Source organism: Cetorhinus maximus, chromosome 6 (assembly GCF_964194155.1).
Source record: "Cetorhinus maximus chromosome 6, sCetMax3.hap1.1, whole genome shotgun sequence".
NCBI lineage: Eukaryota > Metazoa > Chordata > Chondrichthyes > Lamniformes > Cetorhinidae > Cetorhinus > Cetorhinus maximus.
Window position 1 is genome coordinate 3,988,734 of NC_135884.1, and position 13,027 is coordinate 4,001,760.

Here is a 13,027-nt window from a genome sequence, read left to right on the forward strand (position 1 = left end):
ACAGGTCATCCTCTCCTAGCTGAAAAAAACTTCATAAAACCCAGGAACATCTCAAAACATTAATTCAGCACTATTATTCCATCAAATTTGCAACTAGTCTACATATATATATTTTTAAGAACCAATGGTTATGCATAGAAAGTCAGTCAAGTGTGTTTTAAGATCATGGAGGTCACTCAGCCCCTCAAGCTTTGATAAGATAATGGCTGATCAGATTGTGGTCTCAACTCCTTTCCTGCCTGTACCCACCCCCAATAACTCTCAACTCCCTTGATCAAATCTGTCTAACTCAGCCTTGAATATATTCAATGACCCAGCTTCAACTGCTCTGGTTTAGAGAATTCCAAACATCAAACGACCAAGAAATTCCTCATCTGCATCTTGAGACATGCCTTAGTTTTAAAAAAAGGTAAAGGTGTCTAGTTCTGGACTCCCCCACAAGTATCCTCACCAACCTTTCCTCATAACCCCTTCATCCCAGGAATCAGCCTAGTGAGCCTCATCTGAACTGCTTCCAATGCAAGTATATTCCTTAAGAGGCCAAAACTGTACAGTATTCTAGGTGCACTCTCACCAGTACCCTGTATAGTTGCAGCAAGACTTCCTTACTTTTGCATCCACCCCCTTGCAATAAAGGCCAACATTCCATTTGCCTTCCTAATTACTTGCTGTACCTACATGCTAGCTTTGAAATTGTGCCAGGACATCCAGGCTTTTCTTTACCATAGATTTCTACAATCTTAAATTTTTGGCTTTGCTCATCCTGGTCAAAGCAGACAAGCTTATTTCTCCCAACATACTCATCTGCTAATTTTTGCTCACTCAACCCAAATCCTTTTGCAGTGTCCCCTTCACAATTTGCTTTCCTATCTACTGGATCTGCAAATTTAGCTACCATTGCTTGGTCTTTCATCCAAGTCCTTAATAGATTATAAATAGGGGACACCCCAGCACTGAGCCCTGTGGCACACCACTAGTTAGTTTGCAAACCTGGAAATTACCCATTTATCCTGACTGTTAAAGAAATTCCCTATCCATGCTACTGTTATCCCCAACACCATGAGCTCTCATCTGGTGTAGCAACCTTGTGGCACCTTACCAAATATATTTTGGGAATCCAAATATACCTCTTCTAGTGGTTCCCCTTCATTTCACTCTGCTTGTTACATTCTCAATGAATCAAATGGTTTCCCTTTCATAAAATGTTGACTGATTTATATTATGCTTTCCTAAATGTCCTACTTCCTAATGGAATCCAGCATTTTTCCATGACAGATGTCAGACTAACTGGCCTGCAGTTTCCTGTTGTCTCCTCCTTTCTTGAAGTTACATTTGTGGTTTTCCCCAATTTGCTGGGAGCTTAGCAGAATCTGGTGAATTTTGAAAGATTACAACCAAAGCATCCACTGTCTCTTGTAGCCACTTCAAGACCCAAGGATACAGGCCATCAGGTCCAGGGGTCTCAGCAGCCTCTAATCCCATTACTTTTCCCGTGTACCTTTACCCTAGTGATCATTGTTCCAAGTTCATTTTTCCTCTTGATTTTCAACTATGCTTTGTCTTCTGTGAAGACTGATACAAAACACTTAACATTTCTGCCATTTCTTGGTTTCCCATTAATTCCCAGTCTCACCCAAGGATCCAACATTTCCCTTCTATATACTTAATAACCTGCTTATATTTCTAGCTAGCTCACTTTGATTTCTAAAATTTGCCCAATCTCCCAAATTCCAAAGATTAGTGATAGGTTTGTATTTTTTACAATTTGATACCATCCTTAAGCCACGGATGGTGCATCCTTCAGTTTTTGAATGGAGACTGTTTAGTTTACGTTTACCAGCCCCCAAGTCCCAATAAAAAAAGTGAACAGACCAAGCACAGGAAATTCTAGTTTGTACCACTGAGTAAATTGGCTTTAGCATTACCTGCATAGTCACCAATCGATCGTCCACCATCACTTCCTTGGTTAGAAAGTCTGCCCCTATTGTTGCCTTATACTGGTTACTGAACTTTTTGTTTACATACTGGTTCATCAATGAGGTTTTCCCTACCCTAAAAGAAAGAAAGTTTGGTAAATGAGATATGCTGTTGTAGCTTCACAAATACAATTTTCAAATTAGTGTAGAAACTCTGCAATTTATTAGGACAGGTTAGACAGTAAAGCTGCCCTTTCACCTAGTAAACTCAGAGTAGTGTCCTGGCTACAAGTTGGCCTGCTGGCATTCAATTTACTAGGTTTTTAAACCAAGATACAAGTCAGCACCAGTGTTACCTACAGTGCATCCCCAAATGCATCTCAAATTGAATCACAATCCTCAATGTTTAAGTTAATTCTAGGTTTTAGTTTGCAGTGATAAAACCAGGCAGCCAGAATGGTTGAAGATTACATAGGATATTGCACATTTGGCCCAACCACATCCACTCCCTCCACCATCGATGCACAGTAGCAGCAGTGTGTTCCATCTACAAGATACACTGCAGGATATCACCAAGGACCATTAGACAACACCTTCCAAACCCACAACCACTACTACCTAGAAGGGCAAGGGCAGCAGACATGGGAACACCACCACCTGGAGGTTCCCCTCCAAGTCACTCACCATCCTGACTTGGAAAATAAATCACCATTCCTTCACTGTCACTGGGTCAAAATCCTGGAATTCCCTCCCTAACAGCACTGTGGGTGTACCTACACCACAGGGACTGCAGCAGTTCAAGGAGGCAGCTCACCACCACAAGGGCAACTAGGGATGGGTAATAAAATGCTGGCCCAGCCAGCAAAGCCCACATCCCATGAATGAATAAAAACAGCTTATGCCAGTACTTATACACAAGCCTCCTCATTTCATGCAAGTCTATCAGTAACCATTTACTGGTTTTCTCACTCTCCCCCTTAAAAGCACCTACACATTTCACCCACCACCTGTGGTTGCAAGTTCCACATTCTTAGGGTAGTTTCTTCTGAGCTGTCCACTGGATTTTTCAGTACCCACCAATTGAGCTTCAATACAAGATGGTGACTGTTCAGCTGAAACAGAATTACCTTGTACAAGTGTCAATTCTCTTTATATTGAATAAAAACAAAGTACAGTCTGACTGAGCTACATGAACCAGATCAGATAGAGGCAGAATGATACTGGGCCTAACATGGTTAATTGAAGTCAGACTAGAAGCGATAAGCTATAATGCAAGCTGGAGATATGATGTTTGCAGTGCTTACAAAGAAATGCAATCCAGAGAGGTTTGAGCTAGAGCTTAATTTAAAAGTTTCAGGGTTTACTGAATGTTAAATCCATTTACTTCAGAACAAGAAATGAGGGAGAATTAAAGGTTGGTTTGAGGACAGCCCAGAGCAGGCTATGAAGTCATGGAGACAGTGAAGCTTGGGAAAGTTCTTCTGGTTTCAATTTGTCTGGGTGTTTTTGCTGAGTTAGTTGCAGCTTGGAACAGGTGTGCAGTTTGCAGCTCAAGATGGCCAAAGTTATAGACATGCACTGAGTAAGACACCAAATTCATTGTCTGTCTTCCATGCAGTTTGAATCTTGAGAGAACAGAAGATAGAAGATTGCCTAGTTTGAAACTAGTGGTCGAATCTAGTGGTCTCCAGTTTTGTAGCAAAGAAAGCAACAAGTAGATTAGCTTGCAAGTATTGAAAAGTAACCAGAACAAGGGACAGAGGCATCCAGTGAAGAAATGGAAAATGGAAGTTTTACCTCTGGGAATATCTGCAGCAGAGGAGAATCCTCTGGAGGACTGTAGCACTTAGTGATCTCCACAGGAATAAATAACTTCCAAGATGGAGGGGAGAGGGATGGCAGTAGTATTGTTACTGTACTAGTGCTCCAGATATTCGGGGTCAATCTCTGGGGACCCAGGTTCAAATCCCACCATGGCAGATGGTGAAATTTGAATTCAAATTCAATAAAAAGTCTGAAATTAGAAGTCTAATGACCATGAAACCATTGACTGTCATAAAAATCCATCTTTTCCTTAAGGAAGTCTGCCATCCCTTACCTGGTCTGGCCTACATGCAACTCCAGGCCCACAGCAATGTGGTTGACTCTAATGGCCTAGCAAGCCACTCAGTTCAAGAGCAATTAGGGATGGGGCAATAAATACTGGCCCAGCCAGCAATGAACAAATAAAGTCATGAGACTTCTTAGGGGAAGTAAACCTGAGTGCATAACATGTTAGTTTATAAAACAAGTGAAACCCTGTGGCATAGCTCCCATTGGTTAAAAAAATGTAATCAGATTTTAATGTTTACCAGTCCAACTGGATTGTAAAATGGATCCTGGACACCAAGATATCAGGAGGTTGCTGGTGCCTGTGGTATTGTACCGCAGTCAGTGCCTCAGTGGTGAAAATTGGAAGAAGTGATTACACTCGTGACACTTCAGCATTTAATGGTCATGTGGATGCAGATTATAGAGGCGGAGGGGGATGACCAAACTCAAATAAGCTTTTTTCTAATGCTTTAGAAAGTTAGAGGGAGATAACAACAAGGAAAATGAACTAGGGGGAGAATTGAAGAGGACTGCAGTAATTGGATTCTGCTATATGATGTTTGTGGCTGTGAAATCTGATTTATGGCCTTGTGTAATAATTAGACAATAAAATGATAATTTTACAGCATCAAGTCCTTTAAAATGGAGGGATGAGACACTAGCATTATTTCTCAACAAACAAGTGGACACTGGCTTTGTAAAGAGTTTGGTTTCTGACATCAGGTGGGGGAGCAGATATACAAACTAGAATATACTTTAACCACTGTTTTGCACTACAATCCAGAGCTCCTATGCTTCAAAAATCCAATTTTCAGGGTTGTAATTTATTCAAACTGTTTTTATTTTAGATCCCAGGATTACAATTGGTTTTGGGATCATCTGCGATTCCAATTTTTCATGTAAACTATGCTAGAATTTCTGTATTCGAGGACAGGGTTACAGGCACTCCAGTAATGAGATGTTTTACCTCTGTTACTCAGCAGATGGCATATTGTTACAGACTTGTCTTAAATTCACCATCCCTCAAAAATGGACTGTACAAATGGTGACAATACCATCGTATATTTCAAATGTTGAACAAAGATCCTCCTGTGCTTGTTCAGGTGATGTTAAAAACAATCCCATATCTTAGCTCAAGGAAAAGCAGGCAGTTGTCCTGATAAACAAAAACAAAAATACCTGGAAAAACTCAGCAGGTCTGGCAGCATCTGTGGAGAGGAGCACAGTTAACGTTTCGAGTCCGCATGGCTCTTCAACAGAACTGGTATCCTGATTAACTAGACAGTGATTGTTAGTGGGGCATAATGCAGACTCGTTTACCTATACAAGTCACTGCATGAAGGAGGCACTATGCTGATACATAAATCTTTAACTAATACTGGACTTCAAGCTGGTAGAGCTAAGGTCAATTTCAGTTTTAATGTGGGATTTGAGGCTGGATTTATTTTTGCAGTTTTGTCTATGTTCTCTCACCTCCATTTGAAAACAATATATAACAACCAACACTGATGTTATAATATACACATGAGAATGTGATGTCAGCCTTTAAATCTGAATTTTGTCTGCAAGTGTTTTTTTTTAAAGCCTGCCACTTTAAATTAGGTTGCAACCCAAGGTTTCAAAGGTTGCAAGAGACTATGCCAGCATTTAGATCAGCACAAGATACTCCAGGGAGAGGAACACTCCATCTTGGCACAGTAATCAGAGATTCAATCCATTTTATTATGCACCACTTGTTTTGCTGGTTTGAAGGCATGACGTCAGATTTGTTTATGTGCAGGCTGCAGCTCCAGTTACAGAGCACACTGGCAATAGCCTGCCTTCATAATCTGTAGTTTTCTGCACAACTGATGAACCATCAAGCCTTTGTTCCACTTTTGTTTCCTCCCAGAATACTAGTATAGGCCTGCAGATATGGAGAATGATTTTTCTGGCACTTATTCACAGGCCCCTTAAGCTGCATCAAAACCGTTCAGTGAAAGTAAAGTATTCCAACAAACTTAAAATTTTAAAGTGATCCCAGGGGACTACTATAAAACCCCAAACTTCATTAGAAGCCTCAATTCAGTAATCATACTGAATAACTGCCAAGTCCAACATCCCAAACTGAATGCCACAAACACTGCAGATGCTGGACACACTCAGTCTGGCAGCATCTGTGGAGAGGGAAACAGTTAACGTTGAGTCTATAAGACTGAGCTGCTCTTAGCTAATATTGTTCCCTCAACCACTACCAGAAACAGACCAACTTGCCACATGTGACTGCCATGTTTATCTACACAAGTCACTGCATTTGAAATAAATATTTATAATGAATGAAAATCCAAGGGGAACCAGGGTCCTGCACCCTCAGCAGGAGTCACTGGATAGCTATTAGTTCACCTTTTAATCTCAAGTCACTTCCAGTGCCATTACTTCAAGTGGGGAAATAACAGTCTAGGAAGTCCAGGACATTCCCAATCCGGAGTGGATGCATAACTTCAGATAAACTACTTTTCCTTGACTCAGGCCTTGTAATCAAACAACCGCAAGTGATTTGATTAGAAAGTTATCAAAACAAACTTCAAAATGAAAATCCATAGCTACTTCACAACATTCATAGCCTATTGGGAAAGTGAAAGCCTTACATTTCGCTTTGTGTGCCTTATGACATCAGGATGTCCCAAAGCACTTTAAAAAATATATAATTTGTTGTAAAGTGTGATCACTGTTGTATTGTAGGAAACAGTAGGATCCCACAAACAGCAATGAGATCATCCATTTTAAATGATGCTTGAGGGATAAACATTGGCCAGGGCACCTGCTCTTAAAAAGTGAAGAGATCTTATATTCACTTTGGTGAGGCAGGGGAGGGCAAGAGACCAGTTTAACATCTCATCCAAAAAGACAACACTTCCAGTGTTGCACTCCCTCAGTACCAGAAGTGTCAGCCCTGATTTTAGTGTTCAAGTCCTATATAGTGGGGACATGAGTCAGACAGTTGCAGATTCAAGAGTGCTGTAAATTGAGGCTTGGCAGCAGAGTAGGCTAAATGGATAGGTCTTTCAAAGAGCCATAGGTATGATTGACTGAATAGTTCCTTTTGAAAGGAAAATTTACAAACAACTATTCAGCCTATTTGTGCACTTGTAGGTTACAGCACTCACTAGAACCTTTAGGCAGTGACTTCCAAACCTGGATCACCTGTGAAAAAGCTCAAACTTTGTGTTGTGGTGAAGTGGGACAACACCAAATTTTTAGTACAAAAACAAAAATACCTGGAAAAACTCAGCAGGTCTGGCAGCATCTGTGGAGAGGAACACAGTTAACGTTTTGAGTCCGAATGACCCTTCAACAGAACTAAGTAAAAATAGAAAAGTGGTGAAATATAAGTTGGTTTAAAGGAGGGGGGGCGGCGGAAACAAGAAGAGCTGGATAGAGGGCCAGTGATGGGTGGAGACAACCAAAAGATGTCACAGACAAAAGGACAAAGAGGTGTTGAAGGTGGTGATATTATCTAAAGGAATGTGCTAATTAAGGGTAGAAAGCAGGACGAGCAAGGTACAGATAGCCCTAGTTGGGGTGGGGGGAAGGGATCGAAATAGGCTAAAAGGTAGAGATAAAACAATGGATGGAAATACACTTAAAAATAATAGAAGTAGGTGGGAAAAGAAAAATCTATATAAATTATTGGAAATAACAAAAAGGAGGGGGAAAATCGGAAAGGGGGTGGGGATGGAGGAGAGAGTTCATGATCTAAAATTGTTGAACTCATTGTTTCCAGGACTGTTACTGACCTCATCTCCTCTGGAGATCTTCCTTCCACAACTTCCAACCTGATAGTCTCCCAACCTCGGACGGCCCGCTTCTACCTCCTACCCAAAATCCACAAACAGAACTGTCCCGGCAGACCAATCGTGTCAGCTTGTTCCTGCCCCACGGAACTCATTTCTTGCTATCTTGACTCCATTCTCTCTCCTTGTCTAGTCCCTTCCCACCTACATCCATGATTCCTCTGACACCCTACATCACATCAACAATTTCCAGTTCCCTGGCCCCAACCACCTCTTCACCATGGATGTCCAATCCCTCTACATCTCCATCCCCCACCGGGATAGGGTGATGGCTCTCCGCTTCTTCCTCAAACAGAGGCCCGAACAACCCCCATCCACCACTACTCTCCTCCGTCTGGCTGAACTTGTTCTCACACTGAACAATTTCTCCTCAAACTCCTCTCACTTCCTCCAAATAAAAGGTGTGGCTATGGGTACCCACATGGACCCCAGTTATGCCTGTCTCTTTATGGGGTATGTGGAGCATTCCTTGTTCCAGTCCTACTCCGGCCCCCTCCCACAACTCTTTCTCCGGTACATCGATGATTACTTCGGTGCTGCTTCATGCTCTCGTCTGGACCTGGAAAAATTTATTAATTTTGCTTCCAATTTCCACCCCTCCATCATTCCCACATGGTCCATCTCCGACACTTCCCTTCCTTGACCTCTGTCTCAATTTCTGGTGATAGACTGTCCACCAATATCCATTACAAGCCTACCGACTCCCACAGCTACCTCAACTACAGCTCCTCACACCCCGCTTCCTGTAAGGACTCCATACCATTCTCTCAATTCCTTCGCCTCTGTCGCATCTGTTCTGATGTTGCCACTTTCAAAAACAGTTCCTCTGACATGTCCTCCTTCTTCCTTAACTGAGGTTTTTCACCCACGGTGGTTGACAGGGCCCTCAACCTTGTCCGGCCGATTTCCCGCGCATCCGCCCTCATACCTTCTTCTCCCTCCCAGAAACATGATAGAGTCCCCCTTGTCCTCACTTATCATCCCACCAGCCTCTGCATTCAAAGGATCATCCTCCGCCATTTCCACCAACTCCAGCATGATGACACCAAACATCTTCCCTTCACCCCCCCCTGGTGGCATTCCGCAGGGATCGTTCCCTCCAGGACACCTTGGTCCACTCCTCCATCACCCCCTACACCTCAACCCCCTCCCACGGCACCTTCCCATGCAACCGCAGAGGATGCAACACCTGCCCCTTTACTTCCCCTCTCCTCACCGTCCAAGGGCCCAAACACTCCTTTGAAGAAAAGCAGCATTTCACCTCAACTTAGTCTACTGCATTTGTTGCTCCCAATGTGGTTTCCTCTACATTGGAGAGACCAAGCGCAGACTGGGTGACGGCTTTGCAGAACACCTTCGGTCTGTCCGCAAGCATGACCCAGACCTCCCTGTCGCTTGCCATTTCAACACTCCACCCTGCTCTCATGCCCACATGTCCATCCTTGGCTTGCTGCATTGTTCCAGTGAAGCTCAATGCAAACTGGAGAAACAGCACCTAATCTTCTGACTAGGCACTTTACAGCCTTCCGGACTGAATATTGAGTTCAACAACTTTAGATCTTAAACTCCCTCCTCCATCCCCACCCCCTTTCCGATTTTCCCCCTCCTTTATGTTTTTTCCAATAATTTATATCGATTTTTCTTTACCCACCTACTTCCATTATTTTAAGTGTATTTTCCATCCATTGTTTTATCTCTACCTTTTAGCCTATTTCGATCCCTTCCCCCCACCCCACCCCCACTAGGGCTATCTGTACCTTGCTCGTCCTGCTTTCTACCCTTAATTAGCACATTCCTTTAGATAATAATACCTTCAACACCTCTGTCCTTTTGTCTGTGACACCTTTTGGTTATCTCCACCTATCACTGGCCCTTTATCCAGCTCTTCTTGTTCACCTCCCCACCCCCTTAAACCAACTCATATTTCACCTCTTTTCTATTTTTACTTAGTTCTGTTGAAGGGTCATTCGGACTCAAAACGTTAACTGTGCTCCTCTCCACAGATGCTGCCAGACCTGCTGAGTTTTTCTAGGTATTTTTGTTTTTCTTTTGGATTTCCAGCATCCGCAGTTTTTTGTTTTTAAACTAAATATTTAGTACCTGCCACTCAAGTCTGTTAACCAGTAATCTCTGCAGTACCAGACTACACAGCACTAACCTGGAGGTCACATAATGGAGCTGTGTAGCCTAATCCACTGGAAGGTGCCAAAACTAAGACCCAAAAGGTTGGAAGGGCAGGTCCTGGCTAATTCCTCAAAAAAAAAGCAGCCTGTGTGAAGGTAGAGGCTAGTCACAGCATATTCAGCCAGAGTAGTAAAGAAACTAAAGATTAAATTGTCAGTGAATGTTAGAAATGGTTATAGATCCAGCAGATAAAATAGGAACCCATACAAGTATAGAAAACATCTGCAACCAGGCAGAGCAGTTACTCTTGCGCCAGTTGACAAAAAAATCCATAAAATTACCAAGCATTAAAATGCATGGGTTACTCAGTAGAGGTACATTAAAGGAAATAACTTATTTAAAGCGTGACTGAGGGAATATACTAGATGCAGCAAACATGAGTTCAGGTTTGATATGAACCTTTGTGGTTTAAAAATGTAATACGGCTTTTGGCTTGAAAAACTGATGGACAGTTGGGCAAATGGATTTTGCTTGGGTTGAAAGTGGTCACTGCTGAATCTGCTTTAAATCATTCATTAGAGTGCATCAATAGGCAGTGAAGGGGCATGGCAAGACATTTAATGTAGGTACAAGTACTGGCAATATTTCAAGAACAAGGAATATATTCAATGGAAAGAAAGTGATCCAGTGATAAAATACATTCCCTGAATAGGTAAAACCTGAAAGCCACAAGAGGCTAAGAATGGTTTGGATTTAATAAATAGGGGCAGAGTACAAGAGTAAAAAAAAAATGACAGATGTGCATAAATAATTTGCTCAGTTAAGAGTAATCTGTTGCTCTTGGTGTCCCATTTGTAGAAAAGGTCATTGATGTTACCCAATCACTTTTGTGCCAAAGATGAAAAGCAATAGTTTGAGAGAGATTTGGGACCATCCCACTGGAGGGAGGGAAGGCTAAAAGTAGACTGAGGAAGTTTTTAAAGTTGAGGATTGCAATAGTATGTATGAGGTAGAGACCACTGCACCTTTTGACAATAGAAGCAAGTTGGTGTTATGGAGATAGGATTAGTTTGATTGCTTTAGAAGAAAGCCAATATGGACTCTACTTGTTCAGTAAACACCTATGGTTCTGGGTGGAGGTGCTTCATTGCAACTTTACAATTAGATAAGCAAGGAGCTAATGGGAGGAAAGATCATGTGACAGTCTCTATCACAAGGGACAAAGTATTTGACAAACTAATGGGACTAATGGCAGACAAGTTGCCAGGACCCGATGGCCTGCATCCAAGGGTTTTAAAGTAAGTGGCTACAGAGATAGGGGAGGTATTGGTTGAAATATTCCAGAACTCACTGAATTCCAGGAGAGTCCCAGCAGATTGGAAAACTACTAATGTGACACTGATGTTCAAGTGAGACAAAAGCAGGAAACTATAGGCTATTCAGCTTAACATCTGTCATTGGGAAAATGCGAGTGTCTATTAAAGGAAGAAATAGCAGGACATTTAGAAAAGCTTAATTCAGTCAACATGGTTTAAGGGAAATAATGTTTGACAAATTTGCTAAAGTTCTTGGAGGATATAACAAGCAGAGTTGATAAAGGGAAACTGGTAGATGGCATTTGGATTTCCAGAAGGCATTTGATAAGGTGCCACATAAAGGTTACTGCACAAGATAGGAACTCAGGGAATTGGGGTAATGTCTTAGCATGGATTGAGGATTGGTTAACACGAGTCAGGATTAATGGGTCTTTTTCAAGTTGGAAAGATGTAACTAGTGGGGTGCCACAAGGATCAGTCCTAGGGCCTTGGTTTACTATCCAAACTAAATGACTTGGAGGGGACAGAGTGTAATGTATCCAAATTTGCTGACAAGACACAAATAGGTGGGAGGGCAAGTTGTGATGAGGACATAAGGAATCTGCAAGGGGATAGACAGGTTAAGAGAGTGGGCAAAAACTTGGCAGATAGAGTTTAATGTAAGGTCATGCACTTGGTAGGAAGAATCAAAAGGCAGATTTTTTTTAAAAAACAGACTCCAAAAAAGTGCAGCACAGGGATCAGGGATCTGAGTGTTCTTGTGAATAAAACAAGTTATACAGGTGCAGCAAGTAAGAACTCAAATGGAATTTTGGCTTGTATTGCTAGGGGTTTGGAGTTTAAAAACAGGGGAAGTCTTATTACAACTGTACAGGGTGTAGGTGAGGCCACACCTGGAGTACTATGTACAGTTTTGACCCCTGTATTTAAGGATATACTGGCACTGGAGTCAGTTTGAGATTCACTAGGCTGATTTCTGGGATGAAGGGTTGACTTATCAAGAATGGCTAAACAGATTAGGCCTTTATTCATTAGAGTAAAGAATAAGGGGTGATCTTATTGAAACATACAAGATGAGGGGGCTTGACGGGGTAGATGTTAAGATGTTTCCACAAGTGGGGGTATCTTGAACTAGGGGACACTCAAAACAGATGAAGGAATTTCTTCAAGGGTAGTGAATGTCTGGAATTCTCTACCTGAGGTAGTGGAGGCTAGATCACTAAGAGGTAGATAGATTTGAAATATTGGGAAGTTGAGGGCTAGGAGGAGCTGGCATGAAAGAGTTAGGTCTGGGGCAGATCAGCCTTGATCTTATTGAATAGTGGGGCATGCTTGAGGGGCTGAATGGCCTACTCCTGCTCTTATTTCTTATGTTAATTAAGACTGAAAAGTTAGATAATGAACTGGTGTTTACTTAACATCTAGACACCAATTGGGATTAAATGCTAACTCAGATATGTAGCCACAGCAGAATGAAGGCTACAGAGACATTCCTAGGCTTAACATACTGGACAGGACATTTCTGTATGGCCAAAAAAGCTGCACAGACAAGTGCAAAAAGCAAGGCTGTTCCAGAAGTGACAAGCTGGAGGGAATGACAAAAATTTGGGGTATAAATACTAGAGATCAGGTAAGTAATATTGAGATTAGGTAAGTAATATTGATTGAGTGCAGGTGGTTTTTAAAATGGCAAAACAGACTTCCTCCCAGCTGAATAAACAGCAACCTGAACAAGCCAAACTCTCAT

General features: G+C 42.0%; 1 protein-coding gene across 3 annotated transcripts in view; it reads right to left on the reverse strand.

Annotated features, from left to right (window-relative positions):
• Positions 1-13,027, reverse strand: part of LOC144681462 (ras-related protein Rab-7a) — a 42,327-nt gene that overhangs the window by 8,517 nt on the left and 20,783 nt on the right. For all 3 annotated transcript variants that reach the window (XM_078543052.1, XM_078543051.1, XM_078543054.1), the window contains exon 3: positions 1,926-2,052. In XM_078543052.1, coding sequence (XP_078399178.1) covers positions 1,926-2,052 — 127 coding nt within the window. The remainder of the gene's footprint in view (positions 1-1,925; positions 2,053-13,027) is intronic.